General features: G+C 37.7%; 1 protein-coding gene across 2 annotated transcripts in view; it reads right to left on the bottom strand.

The window, feature by feature from the left end:
• dpp6a (dipeptidyl-peptidase 6a) overlaps positions 1–19,222 on the bottom strand; it is a 462,038-nt gene that overhangs the window by 72,528 nt on the left and 370,288 nt on the right. For both annotated transcript variants that reach the window (XM_055182097.2, XM_055182096.2), the window contains exons 4-6: positions 8,279–8,373; positions 7,608–7,682; positions 1,912–1,964 (exon numbers count right to left, since the gene is read on the bottom strand). In XM_055182097.2, coding sequence (XP_055038072.2) covers positions 1,912–1,964; positions 7,608–7,682; positions 8,279–8,373 — 223 coding nt within the window. The remainder of the gene's footprint in view (positions 1–1,911; positions 1,965–7,607; positions 7,683–8,278; positions 8,374–19,222) is intronic.

The following is a 19,222-nucleotide window of genomic DNA, read 5'->3' as shown; positions in this document are numbered from 1 at the left end:
TGGTAAACCATTCTCTGCAAGCATGTGAAATAATAGGTCATTGAAATTTGGCTCCTCTTGTGATGTCAGAAGGAGATAATACCACCCCTTAATCTGCACTATCCATGGCACTGCCATGTAGTGCAGAGATCAGCTCATTTGCATTTAAAAGGACACACCCAAAAAACGGCACATTTTTGCTCACACCTACATAGAACAAATTATCTATATGATATTTTAAGCTAGAACTTCACATACGTACTCTGGGGACACCAAAGATTTATTTGACATCTTAAAAAAAGTCTTGAGATATGTCCCCTTTAATAATCAAAAGAACCTTTTTTTTAATCTGAAGAACCTTTTTTACCAAAAAGATCCTTTTGTAATACAAAAAAGATTCTTTGAATCTTAAAGTTTTTTTATGGAACGACTCAGAAAAAGGTTCCTCTATGGCAGGGGTCGGCAAGTAACTTTGACCGCGGACCAATATTTTTTTAGCCAGTAGATGGCGGGCCAGCTACTGTTGCCACACGTGTCTTATTTTGAATTAGTCTAGTATCTGATCTTTTGCCAAGCAACATTGTCTTTATTTACTCTTTAAAAGACAAAAAAGAAAAAAATTGCTAAAAAAGCTTGACAGTCTGTTTGCGCCCACAATAGGCCTTTAATAGGCCAGTTCAATCATTTTTTTTTTCAAATAAAAAAACCCAACTTGTTTTTCCATTATTTATTTCCTGAACTAAAATGAAAAAACGAATAAGGACTCGTTTTCAGATTTTCTGATTGTACGTGGTTTTCTTTATTTTCTTTTTGGTGTTAATTTGAAGAAAAAAAAAAACTATTGAATGAATGATACATGGGGCCCTATTTACGTTATTGTGAAATAAAAATAGTCTGACAAAAAAAAAGAAACACAGAATTCCAAAATAATCTGACGGGCCAGAAAATATTGCTGACAGGCCAGTTTTGGCCCACGGGCCGCCTGTTGCCAACCCCTGCTCTATGGCATCGTAAGGCACCTTTATTTTTAAGTTCAGAAGACTTGAAATAGTGAATGACTCTTTAATTGTGCTTTTATGTATTTATGTATTATTTCATTCTTTTTTCCATCTCGACAATGACCGCTATGAACTATCTTTACATGGAAAAAGCTAAATAATGATTCTTCATAACTTTCAACTTATGGGTTAAACTTTAAAGGCGGAGTGCACAATGCTTGAAAAACGCTTTGGAAAAGGGAGTCGGGCCAATTACCAAAACACACTTGTAGCCAATCAGCAGTAAGGGGTGTGTCTACTAACGTCATCCTTGCCGGGGTTGCATATGTGTGGGGCGGGTCTATCAAAAGAAGGTCCAGATCCTATTGGGGTAGGGGTGTGTATGTTTAGGTGATTTCAAATGTCAACATTGGCTTTCAAACATTGCGCACTCTGCCTTTAAAGTCTTCAGAAGACTAACAGACCACCACTACATGGTAAATTAGACTGAAAGCCAACATAGACTGATGCCATTAGACATATAAAAGTGAAGCATATAAAGCAGTGGGGGGGATTTATGCGGCTGAAAATCTAACAGTAATAGTATATCACTGTATGCCGTGTCAGCATCTGTTCCCTTCGCAGAGCTCATAAATATAGATGCTTTATTTCACTGCCGTTTACAGAAACGCTCTGCACTGCAGGCCAAAAAATTACAGGTGACACGAGCTGTACGTCTCTGTGCTAATCGAGGGCCAGATGAGCCGTGAGCCTGATAGTACTGCCACGGGGTAGCAGCATAGAAAGACTGCATCCTCTGAATGGCTTTGACACCAGGCGTGATCTATAACTGCAAAATGCTGCACCAATGATTTTCTCAGTTGGTTGCATAATAACAAATGGACTTTGTAAACGAATGCTATCAACTATTAAATTGGAGGGCTCGGTGACTTACGGATTTTCCAGACTGCAAATGATGTAGTCCGCAGTGAACGAGTGCTTGTAAACCTGAGAGTTTGGACAACAAGAGAGAAATAAGGATAGAGAGAAAGAGAAATGACGTGTTTATTGGCTTACCTAACATTGTTATATAAAGGCAACATTGATTTACATGCTGTTATTAAGTGTGATGGCGAGCAGACTCAATTTTGATTGGAAAATCACCTCAACACACAGCCTTGTGTGGCTTATTGCTTTAATAAAGATGGTGGCAACACAAATATGATAGCGTTTAATAAATCAATACATTTATTTTTAATAATTGCAAACAATTCTTCTTCTATAGTTTATTACCCTAAGGCCCAAAGCATACTCAACATACACACGTGCATGAATACAAATGCTACGAGGTATGCAAACTTAATTTTACACATTGCTGTATTACAAAGTCTGTCAGAATGTAATGCATAATGCAATTATGTGTTGCATTCCCAGTGTTAAGGCAATGGGGTTATGGCTGGCATTAAAATAAATGGCCTTTTACACTCTGTTTTCTCATTCAGATGAACTACTGTACTGTCAGTGCACAGCAACAGTATAAAGAGAATCCTGCTGAGCATGTAACATGGTCACCTGTCGATTAAATTACACATTATTTAAATTTTTTCATGCATACAATAGGACTATGTGCTTTCAGTGTTATAAATAAACCCGTTGGAGGTATTTCAACACAAATGCTGGGTTGTTTCAACCCATGGTTGGGTAACAACAACCCATCATAGGGTTATATACACTCACATAAAGGATTATTGGGAACACCTATTCAATTTCTCATCAATGAAATGGTGTAATGGTGTGGGGGATGTTTTTTTTTTGGCACACTTTAGGCCCATTAGTGCCAATTGGGCATCGTTTAAATGCCACGGCCTACCTGAGCATTGTTTCTGTACCACCATGTACCCATCCTCTGATGGCTACTTCTAGCAGGATAATGCACCATGTCACAAAGCTTGAATCATTTCAAATTGGTTTCTTGAACATGACAATGAGTTCACTGTACTAAAATGGCCCCCACAGTCACCAGATCTCAACCCAATAGAGCATCTTTGGGATGTGGTGGCACGGGAGCTTCGTGCCCTGGATGTGCATCTCACAAATCACCATAAACTGCAAGATGCTATCCTGTCAATATGGGCCAACATTTCTAAAGAATGCTTTCAGCACCTTGTTGAATCAATGCCATATAGAATTAAGGCAGTTCTGAAGGCGAAAGGAGGTCAAACACAGTATTAGTATAGTGTTCCTAATAATCCTTTAAGTGAGTGTATGTCCATATTTGACCCAGCAACCCACCAGAGTGTAGGTCGGTGACTGAAATGTGACTCATCCAATCAAATTTTAAAGCCGAAACTGAAACTTACATAAAATCATAATGTATCACTTTAGGTGTAAGAAGACAGGGGAGCAGTAATAGGCTGCTGTTGTATCACCCTGAGGACAGTGTTAACATCTGTCTGTAAGTCAAAGGGCTGACCACAGCATATGCTCACAGCTGACATGTGCTTGACACGCGTGCTGAAGTGGAACTGTTAATACTGTCAAAGATTAACATTCAACACCTGTAGTCTCCAGCACCCCACCCAACTCACACAGATGGATAAAGAAAAAGCTTTTGTGAAGGACAAGCGGCACCAGCAGCACCAGTTGGAGAACGAGGGGCGTTTATGAACGTGTTAGAGAATGTGTGTGTGTGTAGACAATGACAGCTAGGGGACGAGGCTGTCATCTACCAAGGTGATGCTGGAGCGAGCACAGAATAACAAACTAGCCAGCATTCAACACTCTTTATGTTATGCTTGTATGAAGTACTTTGGTGTCACTGTCCCGCCGTTGATCACACATCTCTCCAATGTCTCTTGTGCTCTATGAGACAGAAACCCTGATCAAAACCATCTCATCACCTGCTGTAGGACTCATGTGTCCTTCAGTGATCAGCTTTAAAGAACTTGTGGGTTTTCGCTTACATGGTTTTGTTTGCATCGCACAGTTTTTTATGCTCTGTTTTGTTTGGTTGTGTGTGCATGGGAAAGATGCATCTCAGCACACAAAAAAATTATATCTGAGTTCAGGTTCATTTCATTTCACATTTTTGTACAAATATCTGGACTCATTTAAAGCATTGTTGATAAGTGGTAGAAATTGTCTATGGTAAGCACATTTCTGTGGATGAGGAAAACTTGGAGTCCGTGTACGCAACGCGCCGCCATTGTTTGTTTACAATGTGTGGAATTGTGCGCTGTAATTTGTGGAGCGGATTTATTGCATTCTGTAGAAAAGGAGGAGCGACGTTTATTGCGTTTTGGGAAAAAAGGGAGAAAAGATGACAGAATAACACGGCGGATATTGGCTTTTGCAGTATATTAAATACTGACCTGATATAATACTGATTTTAGCAGTAACTCGTTTTTTTTTAATGGCGTTTATCGAGTTTTGGAACCAAACTCTTCAAATATTGATACACATGTGCATCAGGATATTTTGTTTGCCGGTACTGTATCGATTCTCAAGATGCAGTATAGATATTTTAAAATCATACAAGAATCATGGTAGTTGTTTAGTTTTCAATTATCCCGACTATCAGATAGCAGCCTTCTTATGTCTAAATTTCAAGAGGGACCGAAGGTAAAGGTCTTCTGGAGGAAGATTAACACTGTGTCGATGGGGGAACACCCGGCCGTGATCAAAGTATGTCCAGTCTTAGACGTTCCTCCGTTTTTTATAACAACTGACAACTAACTCGTTTTGAAAGTCGCGACCACGTGCTACACTTTCTTTCTCCCATTTTTTAATGAATGAACCATCTTTTTATATCTAAAATGTTTGCTCAGAGAAAGCAATGCTAATGCAAAGCCCATTAGACTAAACTAGCAATCATTGTTATAGTTCAAACGGGCAAACAGTCCTCTAAGATGTAAGATGATTCAAGATAAAAATCTCACCCATCACAGTGACAGCACGTATATTTTTAAATAATGAGTGGATTAAGCTCTCAGAGAGGAGTATTTTTGATATGGATTTTATGCATCAATGTCAGGTTTGGATATTAAATTCATGGCATTTCTAGGTTCTGCACGGGTCCAACTTTTCTTAACTCACTCTGAAAGTTCACACAACAAGTTAAATATTTATTTTTTGCTAAGGTATGCATCTGGTGATGTGTTCTTTCCTAAAATTCTATCCTATTCTACTCCCAAAAATAAGAAAAATCCTGGTATATCGTCTTGCTTACAGTATCGCAACGTATCACATTGTATTGTATTGTATCGTATTCCAAGGTTCTTGCTGAAACACCCCCACCATTTACACTTGGCCACATAAATGTGTTTGGGTAAAGAGATATTAATCTGATCTATTGCCGTGCACAATATTATTAAAAACACAATATTATTCTGCCTTAAGAAATTAGCAATGACACTAAGGGGGCGTGCACACCAAAGCTTTTACGCCCGCGGCCGGCGCATGTTTTCAATTGCTTCCAATGGAAGTTCTGCGTTTTTCAAAAAAGCCAGCAGCTAGCGTTTTTCTAGACGGTTTTCCGCGCTCAGCGCTGAGCGCAGAGAGTTGAAAAATATTCAACTTTGGGTGAAAAGCTCTGCTCATCAATGTCAGTTTTCACACGGCTGTCAAATCAGCTAAAGTATCACAGCTACCAAAGCGCTCAGCTGAAAAAAGCTGGGACTCAGCTGAAAAAACAGCTGGCATTCAGCGTTGTCCAGGCGTTTTCAGACGCGTTTAAAAGTTTTGGTGTGCACAACCCCTTAAGCAACAAAATGCAACAGTTATTATGTTCCCCGCCATTAACAAGTTAACACGTTTAAACTCTCCCTGCCAATAACAAGTTTTTCCGGCAATCCATGTTTCCGCTATTATCAACCAGGTGGCGCATTTACCCAACTTATAAAACCCAGAAGCAACCCTTTAGGTCAAGCAGCAAGAACTTCCTGGATATTTGGATAATGTCATGTAATCTGGGTGGCAACTTTTATTTAAAACGCTGGCAGGGAAAGAGTTAACTAAATGCTTAGCCTAGTGGATAGAGAGTTGGACTTATAACTAGCGGCAGCCAGTGACATCTTTTTCAAAGGCGCACGATGCGAAGCTCGTCACAACACGTAGTCCGTCATGTGTGTGGTCCGTTATTTCAAAAATGTTTTTGCCGCGTCAAGTGAACATATGCATCACGCGTCTTGTCAAAATAAGTTCCTGCTGCACACGCATCTAAAGGGTTTATTATACTCGCATAATCTCAGGTGTAATCTAAGCTAACTGTTAAGTGAGTGTTTTGCAAGTATTTTGTGAGCGTCTCTTTTATCATAAAGGTGCAGCAGGGACTTATTTTGACAAGACACGTGATGAACATGGTTCACATTACACAACAAACACATATTTTGAAAACACAAGCAACACACATGACACCCCGAACAAATATTTTGAATTTGCACCCCTCGGAAAATCCTGGCTGGCAGGTTGCCCTTGGACAAGTCACCTGCCCCCTTTTGCTCCCCAGGTGCTGCAGTGATAGCTGCCCACTGCTCCGGGTGTGTTCACTACTCATTGGGATGAGTTAAATGAAAAGGTCACATTCCACGTATGGGCACGTATACAGTACATTGGCAAAAAAGTCACTTTCACTTTTACAGTACTTACACATTTGTAAATAATGTACCTAACCCCTACCACTAATCCTACCCATTTTTATATTAAATAAAATACAGCATACAATACAGTCACAATTCATTCAAAAAGTGTTTAGAGTCCAAACGATTTATGCGAGCAATGGATTTGCTGTAAAGCTATGCATTCACAAATAAAAAAACTGTCAGCAGAAGAACCGTCTGTGTCATCACGTCAGCTTTGATTGTGAAATGCCATTGGCTGTCATACATGTCTTGTGACTGGTTTTAATGCTAGTTTGGGTGAATTTCTTGAATGATATATGCGGATTAAATCCTGAAACTCCTGAAATGTATTTGCCTGTTATGTTTTTTTATTGTCGGGAACCGGTTAGGTTTAGAGCAGGGTTTTTAAACTATAAATATTTATAAAACCATTTAGACTTTTACAAATGCAACGAATTAACTGTGTCTCGATCTGGTAAGACAAATAAATGAAAACAATAAAGTACCCTGCACATGGAAAACCAACGCCAAAGGAGGTCCCTGTGTGTGCTAAAAAGTGACACTGAGAGGTGCTTACCCTACATCAATATGTAACAAGCTGGGAGTGTATTTGACAAAAAATATAATTTACATTATTATGTACGTCAAACAGTTCCCACACAACAACAAACTGTATTTGATCATGTTTGAGGCATTTAATATTAAATCCTCATATGTGTCAGACACCTTGGGTCATGCTCAACAGCAGGATTCACTTTGACTATGCAAATGCACCACAGTTTCCAGCCAAAATCATACAATGTGAAAAGGGACCCTGTGGGCAGAGGGTGTATGAGGGGCTGAACTCAGGCAATCAAACCGAGTGTGAAATCAGCCTCAGTTCTCCTCTCAGCTGGCAGGTGTGTATGTGTGTGCCACGTCTGTTGCTGTCACACAATGAGGTGCGTTTGGTTCTGGTGTAGCGATGGAGTGTGACGGCCCTTTCACCCTGTGCCATGATTATCACATCTCAACACAAACAAACAGGACTCACCGGCTGGACATTGTAGGCCAGCAGAACGAGTTTCATATCTGGAGAAATTTCATACTTGCTGGCTTTGTACATTTCCTGGAGAATAAGAAATGAGTGTGAGATATTTAAAAAGGAATAGTTTCATTCCATATTCCTCAATACACAGATACTGGAAGGTGTGGCCGTTTTCTTTTTTTTAATTCTGTGCAAACATTATGTCTCTTATTCCTGCCTTCCTTATTTCAGCACTGACCTTGGATCACAAGCAAGACGGCATCTTTTTAACCATCTCATGTTGTTAATGAACCGTACCGAACACTGCGCTAATGATGGATGCTTTTGGCTCCATTAATAACAATAGAAATGTCAGCACTATGGTCCGTTGAATGAGACAGAGGTGTAAATTAGTGTGCATCACATTTTGCGTACTAATGCTTAAATGTGCATGCATGTGCTAAAAACGATGTGAAATTTTGCCACCCATTTATCTTCTATAATATGACATATTTCTCAGTTCATAGCAGACAATAACAAATGGTTGGACATGGTTAAATCCATAATATTATTATTAATACTATTATTATGTCTCTATTTTCCCAAAAATTTATTTAAAAGCCAGTAATTGGGTATTTAATTTGAATTTCAGGCCGTCTGTAAAGTATTTTGTGGTTTAGGATAAAAAGAACACTTACAAACTTCCTGTTTGTGACCAGGATTGTGCTCTCATTGGTCTCCATGTTAAAGCGGACCACGTCACCATCACGGGTGCGATACAGGAGCTCATTACCTAAATGAGAAGAGGAGGAAAGACAGGGTTAGTAGAATTGAGTGGGAGGTATAAAGGATAGGAGTAAATTAATCAGCAGGTGTGTCTACTGAAAATGAGAGATTATATAGCTGAAAGATTATAAGCATTATAGTATTAAACAATGGTTGCTGATAACAAAGTAATGCTTATGGTTTATAGTGAGGAATAAAACAGTTCGTTATGACTAGTGAAAAATGTTTTCTTAAAGGAGCGGTGAATCAAAAACTCAATTTTAACTTGATAATTTGTTATATAAGAGGTCATCATATTTAAATGAACATCCTGCAAGTTTCAGAACTGAAAACGTTTGTGCTACTGAAATATAACCGTTTTTGGCACCAAGCCAGCTAAACACTCCAGTGTGGAATTCGGAAATCTATGACGTCAAAGTAGAATTGAAACACCTCCCCATAACCAAAAGGACAGGTCTACTTTTGTAGCCCCGCCCACAGCTTCGTGTGACACACGTGTGTCTCAACAAGTAAACATGTCTTAAAAGATTGACAAATGTAACCAAATTGACTTTTAAATACATTTTATCTGAGAGACTTTTATTTTGACGCGGTGATCTGTTATGATACCATGGAAACGCATTTTCGGTTGTAGAAGAACCGCGTGGGAACAACACAGAAGCTAAATACTTCAATTCGGAGGCTTGGAACATAACATTAGCAATATGCGTGGATAAAGTTTGCTTTTGAAGAAGTTCCAGCTTGTGTGGGGAGTGTTTGTTTACTTTGTTTACACGGATTCATTTGTAAAGAAGTCGATGCTGGATTTGCAGAGAGACTGTGATTAAAAGCACCACTTATATTGGATCTGACAACAATGACAGAGCAGTATAATACACAGTAAGCCATTTTACTTTATTTAAGTTACTGCGTTTCACCATTGCTTTGTTAGAAGAGATCGCTTGATATGTCCTGTTGTAACATCCGTGTCTAAACACGTTTGTTTGACTGTTTTAATTTACTAAAAACATTAAACGATTAATAAAGGTACAACACTTAACAATACGACTGTAATTTAAAGGTAGAAATATACAAAGTTAGTTATAAGGAAGGATTTATCAGCCGCAGTTTAGATTCTGATGCCCGCTTACTGTGTTGTATACGGTAATTTAGGCGAGTTGTGTTTGAAAGGTCAAACACTCAACAAAGCTTATTTTTATCATATAACTGTGGTATGTGACATTACGTGAATGTAAAAAATACTTCACAAGCACAATAGAAATATACAAAGTTATTGATAAGGATTTATTAGCCGCAGTTTAGATTCTGATGCGCGCTTACTGTGTTGTATACGGTAATTTAGTCACGTCGAGTTTTGTTTCTACTTTACTATACGTATTGTCATTTATATGTATCATCTTTAGCACCCAGAATCGTTTGTGGCTCAAACATATTTGTGTTCGGCTGCTATTTTTATCACATTAATGTTTTTAAAACATTTCCCCACATGTAATGACGGGGAATGAAGCTGTCCAATCATAGCAGTGGGTGTTTACGTTCAGGTCTTCAATGCGGCCCGCCCCTTCAAACGAACCATTTCTCCAGAGAGCCACTAATCCATGTTGCAAAATAGCCTATTACTTATTGATTTTGATGTTTTTGAATGTAAAAACCATGCGAACATCATAAGTAGACATCAGACAACAGTATAAAACAATAAAATCGACAAATTCACCGCCCCTTTAAATTTTTTAGGGTTGTAATGTTCTTGTAGGTCAGTTGGAAGAGCACTGTGTTTGCAACACAACAGTCATGGGTTTGTTCCCCAGGAAATGCACACACTGTAAAATATTTCTGTAGAAATTACAGTATTACTGGGTATTACTGGCAACTAGCTGCCAGTAACTTACTGTAGATTTTACATTTATGTTATTTACTGGAAACAGTTTGTTTAAAGTTAAATGAACATGAAACATTTTCAGTTTTTATCTTCTACAGTAAGTTACTGGCAACCAGCTGCATAATTACAGCTAATTTTTTACAGTGCATAGAATAAATTAAGCATACTTTGATTGTCTGTCAATTGCATAAATGTAAATGTGACCCGTGCTGGCAAAATGAGTCGGAATGAGCAAATATTTCAAAAATGTGTTTTTTTTTTGACATTCTCTATAAAAACTTGTTGGAAAAAATGACAGAGCTACACCTGCTTGAAGTTGAGTCAGCAAAGTCAGTTTTGAGAAAAATCGTGTTCAAGGTTCAAAAGCAAAACCACCACATCCATACCTTAAAATCAATGGTAAAACGAATAGATTTAGCACAAACATAGTCAAAAACAAAAATATTGGAAAATTGTAAGTTCAACTTTTTTCTTTCTTTTATTGTTTATTGACATTGATACACACAGCTTTAAGATCTCCTATAATGCAGATCTAAGATGTTTTAGACATCATACATTTTCTCCCAACAGTTAACCAAACATTCACTTAAGACATAACTGATAATAGGTCATACGTGCATGAATTATTGTCAAAACAGATATCTTTAAAACTGTAATTCTGCGTAGGCTTGCGCGTCTGTCCATGCTTCGGATCTATCAGTCAGTGTGAGGAAGATCGTTTTTAAGTGTTATCTCTCTTAATACCTCTTTTAAAATCAATCAGGCCCAAACTTTATCTCTATAATAGCTACCGTATTTTAACATCAAGCAAGTCCTGCATGTTTTAAAACCGAAACCAACATGCCACACACATGTAGATAGAGACACATATTTGTATTAGATTAAGCATTTAGGATGGTACACCTCTCAGAAACATACAAATAAAGATCATTTTAGAAGTTTAATGACTATTTGGAGCATTGAAATTGCTAGACGAGGGCTTAATGTACTTATTTTAATGAAGACCTCAATTTCGACCAAAATTTACATTTATACTTTCTTATTCATTTAGCTGACGCTTTTATCCAAAGCGACTTACAATTGCTATACATGTCAGAGGTCGCACGCCTCTGGAGCAACTAGGGATTAAGTGTCTTTCTCAGGGACACAATGTTGTGTCATAGTGGTCTCTCACACCAAAGGCATGTGGCTTATCCACTGTGCCAGCACAGGTCACAAATATACATGGTTGTTAAAAACATGTTTTCACATATGCAACACAACACTTTTAAAACAGAACAAATAAATAAATAAAGACAGAAATACTAAAAAAATACCCCTACATATATACACTTTTTTAAACTCAAATGTTGGATTGAAAATAACCCTGCATTTTTTATATAGTGTATGTGCAATATTTGTCTTTATCCATTGAATACACCTCTCTATTAATTTAGTTATTAAGTACGTAGGAATATTAGTCACTAGATTGTGTGATCTTCCAACCTCAAAAAAATTGGCTTACTACTATTATCATTGCAGAAGTGATAATAATGACTGGGCTTCATAATCATCTATTTCAGGTCTATAGTTTGTCATGGTTTGAATGTTTCAGGCTCACACACAGCACATTATTTTCAACTGAATTTGAAAAAAAGTGCTAATGTGAAACACTCAGAAGTGTGGTGCTGAGAGATTTGTTGTAAACAACAGTAATTTCATCAAAACCATTTCTGACTCTCTAGTGCATCGAAATGCAAACCAGACACCTCTGTAAACGGTTCAGCTGAGCGCTGTGGTTGCTTTGATACTTCTGGTTTGTTTATCAGTTGTTGAAAGATGTGGCAGTTGTTGTTGTGATATTTGTTCAACCCCTCCTTCACTGTGATTGGACAGCCGAGTGAGAAGCGACATTGACGAGCTGAGCTTTTCACCCAAAGTAGATTTTTTTTAAACTCTCGATGCTCAGCGCAGAGCACGAAAAACCTTGAATGCCAGCGCTCAGCAGGGACAAACCCTCCAGCTGCTACAATTTTTAAAAGCGTAGCTTCCACCTTACAATGCTTTACTGCTACACAAAGAAAATACATATTTCATAAATATTGCATGGCATAATCGTAACCTCAATTAACATATGAATCAATAGCTACGTTTACAGGCAACCAAAAAATCCATTTGTAATCGTATTGATGGCTCAATCATATTGAAAAGTCTTCATATAAACATCGGATGCAAATTTCAATCGTATTGAAAGGGGTGTTGTAGTCCAATCTGTGATCTGATCATCATGAGAAAAGTATGTTAACGCGTGAATCATAGTATTTTCTCAATCTGATGCAAAAATACATTATGCAACATTTGTGCTCAAGTTCACGTCTTATATTTACCTCATGTTTACGTATCACATGATTCTCGTCACAGAAGCAAGGTGATGGGAAAACGCATTATTAAAGGATTAGTCCATTCTCTTAAAAAAATCCAGATAATTTACTCGCCACCACGTCATCCAAAATGTTGATGTCTCTCATTGTTCAGTCGAGAAGAAATTGTGTTTTTTTGGGCAAGGCGTTCCAGGATTTTTCTCATTTTGATGGACTTTAATGGACCCCAACACTTAACAGTTTTAATGCAGTTTATAATTGCAGTTTCAAGGGACTCTAAACAATCCCAAACAATGCATAAGGGTCTTATCTAGCAAAACAATTGTCATTTTTGACAAGAAAAGAACGACCTCATGCAATACGTCATCACGTCAAGAGGCCCCGGAGGACATATGCGAAACTACATCCCAGTGTTTACAAGCGTGGAGAAAGAGGACCGTTCGACGTTGTTGTATGTTGAATGATAATAATTAATGTCTTTGTGTCAGTTTACTGTTTAAAATGGTCCGCAAATGTGCGTTTCATATTTGTAACACGTGACCTTTCCATGGCATTACGCAATTACGTGAGTTCGCGCTGGCTCATCACAGGACTGCGATAGAAGAGAAGTTGTGGTTTAAAAGTGCATTTTTTGTCAAAAATGACAATCGTTTCGCTAGATAAAACCTGCCTTGTTTGGGATTGTTTAAAGTTCTTTGAAACTCCATTGAAACTGCAATTTTAAACTGCATTAAAATTTGTAAGTGTTGGGGTCCATTAAAATGAGAAAAATCCTGCAATGTTTTCCTCAAAAAACATAATTTCTTCTCGACTGAACAAAGAAAGACATCCACATTTTGGATGACATTGTGGTGAGTAAATTATCTGGATTTTTTTTAAGAAAATGGACTAATCCTTTAAGGTAATGTGATCACGCACTGCAGCATTCTGCAGCATTGATGTGTACTTTCATAACATTAGGCTACATAAAGCGATAAAATAGCATCGTGCCTTTTAAAAGTTGTGTTTCTTTGCCTATATCTGAAAACTTCTCAGGAACAGATTTCCCCATCTCAGCTTTAAACATTTATCCAGAGATAAAGCGTGAACTCGAAGAGAGATGCTGTGCGGCTTTGCCAAGTCCTCTGCTTTTTTCGAGTTCAGATTTGGGCAACTGTTTAAACGGTCTCTGCAGGGTTTTTTCGCTTTAAAGAGAAAAGGATTTTGTTCATTAGTTATTAGTATTTGGGAATTGGAATGCTTTTGGGCCAGTTTTGTCTATTGGGATGGTTTGATACGTGAATCTGGCAACTCTGGCTGTGTTTGATTAGATTCAGATTACATAGAATGTACATGTAAACTAACATTTTAATCATGTAAACTGTATTGTCTTTACCTTCAATTGGATTAAATTTAGACGGATTGACAAAATTTTGTGCATGTAACATTTCTTAACATTTCTTATTTCACTCTGCAAATAATCTATTCCATGTGTGATCCATCACTTTCGAGCTGTACCCGGGGCTGGAGTTGAAATAGGAAGATAAAAGTTTTCATTTTTGGATTTTCCATTGGTGACAATGACTTTGGCAAGGGCATCCACCAAAAGCTTTTTGAAAGGTCTGAAAAGTAGCACATGGCCCTGGGTGAGAAGACCGCAAAATGAGCCAACCGCCCCGTTGCCGGTTTTAATTGCGGATTAGGGGAATTTTTATTTTTTTAAGTCTTGCTTGCATAACTAATGGGTGATAAGAGGTGGCACAATTACCATCACAATCACATTAAAGCCAAAGTGAAAAGCATTGAAATTGAAGCGATTCTAATAGGTCAGATTGCTACAGTCATATAGCAAGCAATTAACTTTTGCTAAAAGCACTCTGAAAATGCAAAATAAATAATCTAAGATGGCTGTAAAACAGGAGCTATTTACCACACTGTGTGATGAATGATAATGGCCCAAACCATGTGTTTTCCTTTAATGGTTGTTGTAGTCCTCTGAATTTAATTTTCTCATTTAATGGTGATTGTTGGTAGAAAGGTGCCCTTTGCTTGTGTATTTTCATGCCTGAAATTGACTGCGAGCTGATAAGATGTCAGAACAAGAAGAATAATCTGTCGACTTGATAAATTTCCACTTTTCTCAAATGCGCTTTCCTCTGACCTGATGTCAGGCCATAGTTTCAGATCAGAACCTCATCAGATGTCCTCCTCCCCTCTGCTCTCATTCATTTCTCTGGCTCTATACATCACACATTCAGACAGCTGCACACTTCTCAAATCGTTCAATCTCGGAGCTGTTTTAACTGAACCTGAATTACTTAATGGCTGTTTTAAGCATCACCAATTTAAGCCTAAAGAGATAATTCACACTTGTGTTGTTTATACTCCCTATGGCTTTCTTTTATCAAAACTAAACAGATGTTGTCCTTTTTGTCCTGATCTACAGTATCTGTTTCTTCTCAAAATGACAATAAAGCTTCATGAAACAATATATCAAGTGATCCCCGAAATGTATAGAACAGCTGCTTCTTTAATAATGGCATAAACTTTGTAAGAGTGAAAGACAGTGTTTCTCCAAACAAAAGCAGTGTTTAGGGAGAAATACAAAAATCAACCCTGCAAACATCTCATTATCATTTATGTTATTATTAAATAATAAAATAAAAATAATAACTTTCATGTCTTTAGTGAGAACGACTAAGATCCTCAGAGTGCTTGTGGAAAATGTATGTGGATCCTTGACAATAAATATGACCTCAAAAAACTAACTGGAGACAGGTTTTAGAACACCTGCACTGTTATACTTACTGTAACTGTAATTTCTACAGTTACTTGCCACAAAATGCCCATTAAAATACCATCATTTTCTTATCCAGTTCATTACTGTAATATGCATTGCATTACAGGTATTAACATTAAATTTACAGTGATTTACTGTATGTTTTGAATTTGCGGTAGACTGCTGTAAAACAGCAGCAGTAGTGCTACTGTAGTTGAATAAAACAGTGTTATAAAAGCATATAAAATGGAAAAATAAAATATATCTATGAAATGAAATACATTTTATCTGCAAATTTCAAAATGTGAATTGTTTTTCAGCAGTGTAAAATAAATTATTGAGAATTGTAAATAGAAACAAGAAAGGGATTATGAAAAAATGCTTGACAATCAGATTTGAATTTGATCTCAAGACTTTAAAACACTAGTGACGCCAAGATTTCGCTCCTCGGAGTTTCGGGAAAGTGACAGAAGAGGCTACTTGGGGAGTGTAGCGAGTAACTTTTACTAAGTGACTCTGTGGCACTGTGGTAGTCTTACAGACCTACGACATGGGAGACCTAGGTTTAATTCCCCTTCAAGGCAACTTTTTTAAAACTAGGTTACAGTAAGGGTATTATACTGTAAAATGGAACTGCGGTAAAGGCATCATACTGTAAAAAACATGTACAGTTATGGTACTGTTATGGGGCAGTTAGTAACTCACTGGCACGTTGCCAGTGAGTTACCGCATAAATACAATAAAAAGTCTAACAGTGTGGAGTCTTGTTAAGATAGTATGTTTGGAGGTGTGGACTACAGCTACTTTCACTGATAAAAACTCCACAAACTTTTGGAGTTTTTGCACAAGAAGAACACACTTATGTGAGCCATGCCTCGCCAAAAAGTGCTTTCAGAAGAGCTACGGTCAAGAATTGTTGCTTAACATAAAGCTGGAAAAGGTTACAAAGTTATTGCAAAGACTTCGAAATTCACCAGTCTACAGTTATGCAAACAATCTACAAATGGAGACACTTTGGGACTGTTGCTAATCTAATAAGAAGTGGGCACCCAGTCAAAATGACACCAAGAGCACAACAAAAACTTATCAATGAGGTAAAGAAACAACCCCGAATGATAGCCAAAGATTTGAAGGCATCATTGGAACTTGCTCTGTTTATGAGTCTGAACAAGCAGAGTATCCACGGCAGGACACCACGAAAGAAGACACTGCTTACTAAAAAGAACATTGCTGCATGCCTGAAGTATGCAATAGAGCACATTGACACTCCACAGCGATATTGACAAAATGTTTTGTGGACTGATGAAACTAACTATTTGAAAAAAACACACAGCTCTACATCTGGCGTAGGAAGGGCACGGCTTATCATCATGAAAACATCATCCCAAATGTAAAGTATGGTGGAGGAAACATCATGATTTGGGCCTGCTTTGCATATTCTTTCATCTAAAGAATATTGTTGACATGTATAAATAGTATGCTCTCATTTGTATTTGTATTTTTGTTGCTTTATTTCTATTTGGGACAGGCAACCCAGTCACACTCCAAGATGTCATGTGACCTAACTAATGACTGAATGAATGCAGGTGTTTTTCTGTTTTAATAAAAATTCACCAGTCAGAGCAACTGTGTGGTTGGTAAAGATAAACTTATCTTCTCGTCTGTTATTTGAGCATACTCTTTTAACAAATATGACAGAGCTAAAGCAGTTCTGCCAGGAAGAATGAATCTCAATGATGTGCAGGTCTGATCCAAAGCTACAGGAAGTTACACTGTGTACTTTTTTGAGTTAATTCTTAGCAAAAAATGTATTTTCTTTCAAAAGTATGTGCTCATTCATGTGTAATTACTTCCACCCACTAATCAAAGTATTCTAAGTGTAGAATCTGCTATTTAAAATACATACGGTCGAGTCGCTCGACTGGCTGAATCCATGTTGTGCCTCCATCTTTGAAATAAATTCCCCGACGAGGGACATTCCTGAAATTCAAGCTCCGTCTTTCGCGCTTTCAGACTACACTCACACTGGCCACTAGCTGAAGCCCCCCGAGGTTGCATGTGTAGGCGTCATCAAGACAGTCTTATTTCAGAATATTAACAATTATAAAGCTGACAATTATTCTTAGTTAATTGTAAATTGATGTAATATGCTTATGACTTGCGAACGTAATGCTCAGTTAATTTAAATAAACCAGACTTCAACAGCAGCTGCACACCGTGATGATCCCGCGATCTAATGCTTTGATTTGAGGCAGATTTGAAAGCCTGTTGAAGACCTATTTATCGAGGACATTAAAACACGTCGCCAAGGAAGCGAAAAGGGGATTTAAAATGACAACGCAACAGGAAAAACAACAAGACCAAAGTCAATATTGGAGTAATGTTAACTTTCCAAGATGGGGCTCAAGCGACACCGCAGTTGCCTACTTTCTATCTTCTCCACAGGTAAATTCAGCATATTCGTTTACATCTATACAGTCTATGTTGTAAACTTTAGCATGGTTATGCATAACATTTGTTAGTGTTAACACGCATGTGGTTTAATGTGTTCGAACAGAGCCACAAAGAAAACATTTTGTCAATATCACTGTGGAGTGTCAATGTGCTAACTTAGCAACCTCTTCTATACGTTACATTATTAATACACTCGCTAGTACGGTTTAATCTAAGCCCCTGTATTCTGGTGCTTATGTTGTCCATCAATTTTTCTGTGTTTTCTCATGCATCTATTAATGTAAAGCTGCATTGGAACAATTAAACAATTGTGAAAAGCGCTATATAAATACAATTGAATTGAACTGAATTGACCCCAAAATGGGCTAAAACAACCTAGTATTTTAGATTAAAACAACCCAGCATAGGGAAACTTAAAACAGAATGGGCTGTGTTCGCCCCACTTTTGACCCAACCCTGGGTTAAAAATATCCCAGCATTTTAAGAGTGTACTTTTTCTATACAGTTTTTCTATACAAATAAATGTCATGTTTCTTCATTTGTAAGTCGCCTTTGTCTGCTAAATAAATAGATTTTCCCAAAGGTGTTTTACAACAGAAATACTTACCATACCACATCTTAAGATCTACATAGACTGTGTGAGCATAATTTAGCAGCTTTAAGAAAATGACACCTTAATATGTTTGTCACTAAACCCACTGAGCAAGCTAAAAGCAACTATAGCAAATACAGAAAAATAGCATTTTACAAACAGCAATTACTTGTGTGCATGAAACAATAAGATCATTTAAAAAACAGCAATTATACTGTGAAATGGATTTGGAGGCTGTACAATGTAATGTGTAATTTAGCGTTCTTCACTGTGTTATGAAAGCAGAGTGATTTCTGTGCTTTGCTTGGCAATAGCTGTGTCATCTTGTCCCTGAGGTGTTATGGAGGGGGGTTGTTTTGTGGTCATTCTCTCTCTCAATGTCGGTGGAGAGTTATTTAAGCAATATCGCTCGAGTAGGAGTGTGATATAGCTCTATATCATCACGGCTGTGATTAGGCCAGAGGCACGAGGCCGCAGGCCGAGTGCCGGAGGCAATCACAGCCGTGATGATATAGAGCTATATCACACGACTCCGAGAGCGATATTGCTTTTATACAACAGTTCGACGGCACACGTTTGAAAAAAGAAAACTAGAAAACAACAACGGAGTTATTTTAAAAGCCTCTTTGTTTGAGAACTACTTCTTCCGACACGGATTTGAGGGCGGCCAGAATGACAGGTAAAACTTTCGGCTGCTTTGAAGCTCATAACAACTCAATGGACAGAAAAGCTGTTACTTTATATTACCGTTTCTTGGTCACAAAGTGTAGTTTTAAGATTAGTTCAGTCGAGAATGTATCTGTATTATATTTA

This window comes from Misgurnus anguillicaudatus, chromosome 25, assembly GCF_027580225.2.
Source record: "Misgurnus anguillicaudatus chromosome 25, ASM2758022v2, whole genome shotgun sequence".
Classification (NCBI taxonomy): domain Eukaryota; kingdom Metazoa; phylum Chordata; class Actinopteri; order Cypriniformes; family Cobitidae; genus Misgurnus; species Misgurnus anguillicaudatus.
This window is presented reverse-complemented; position numbering and strand designations above follow the sequence as displayed.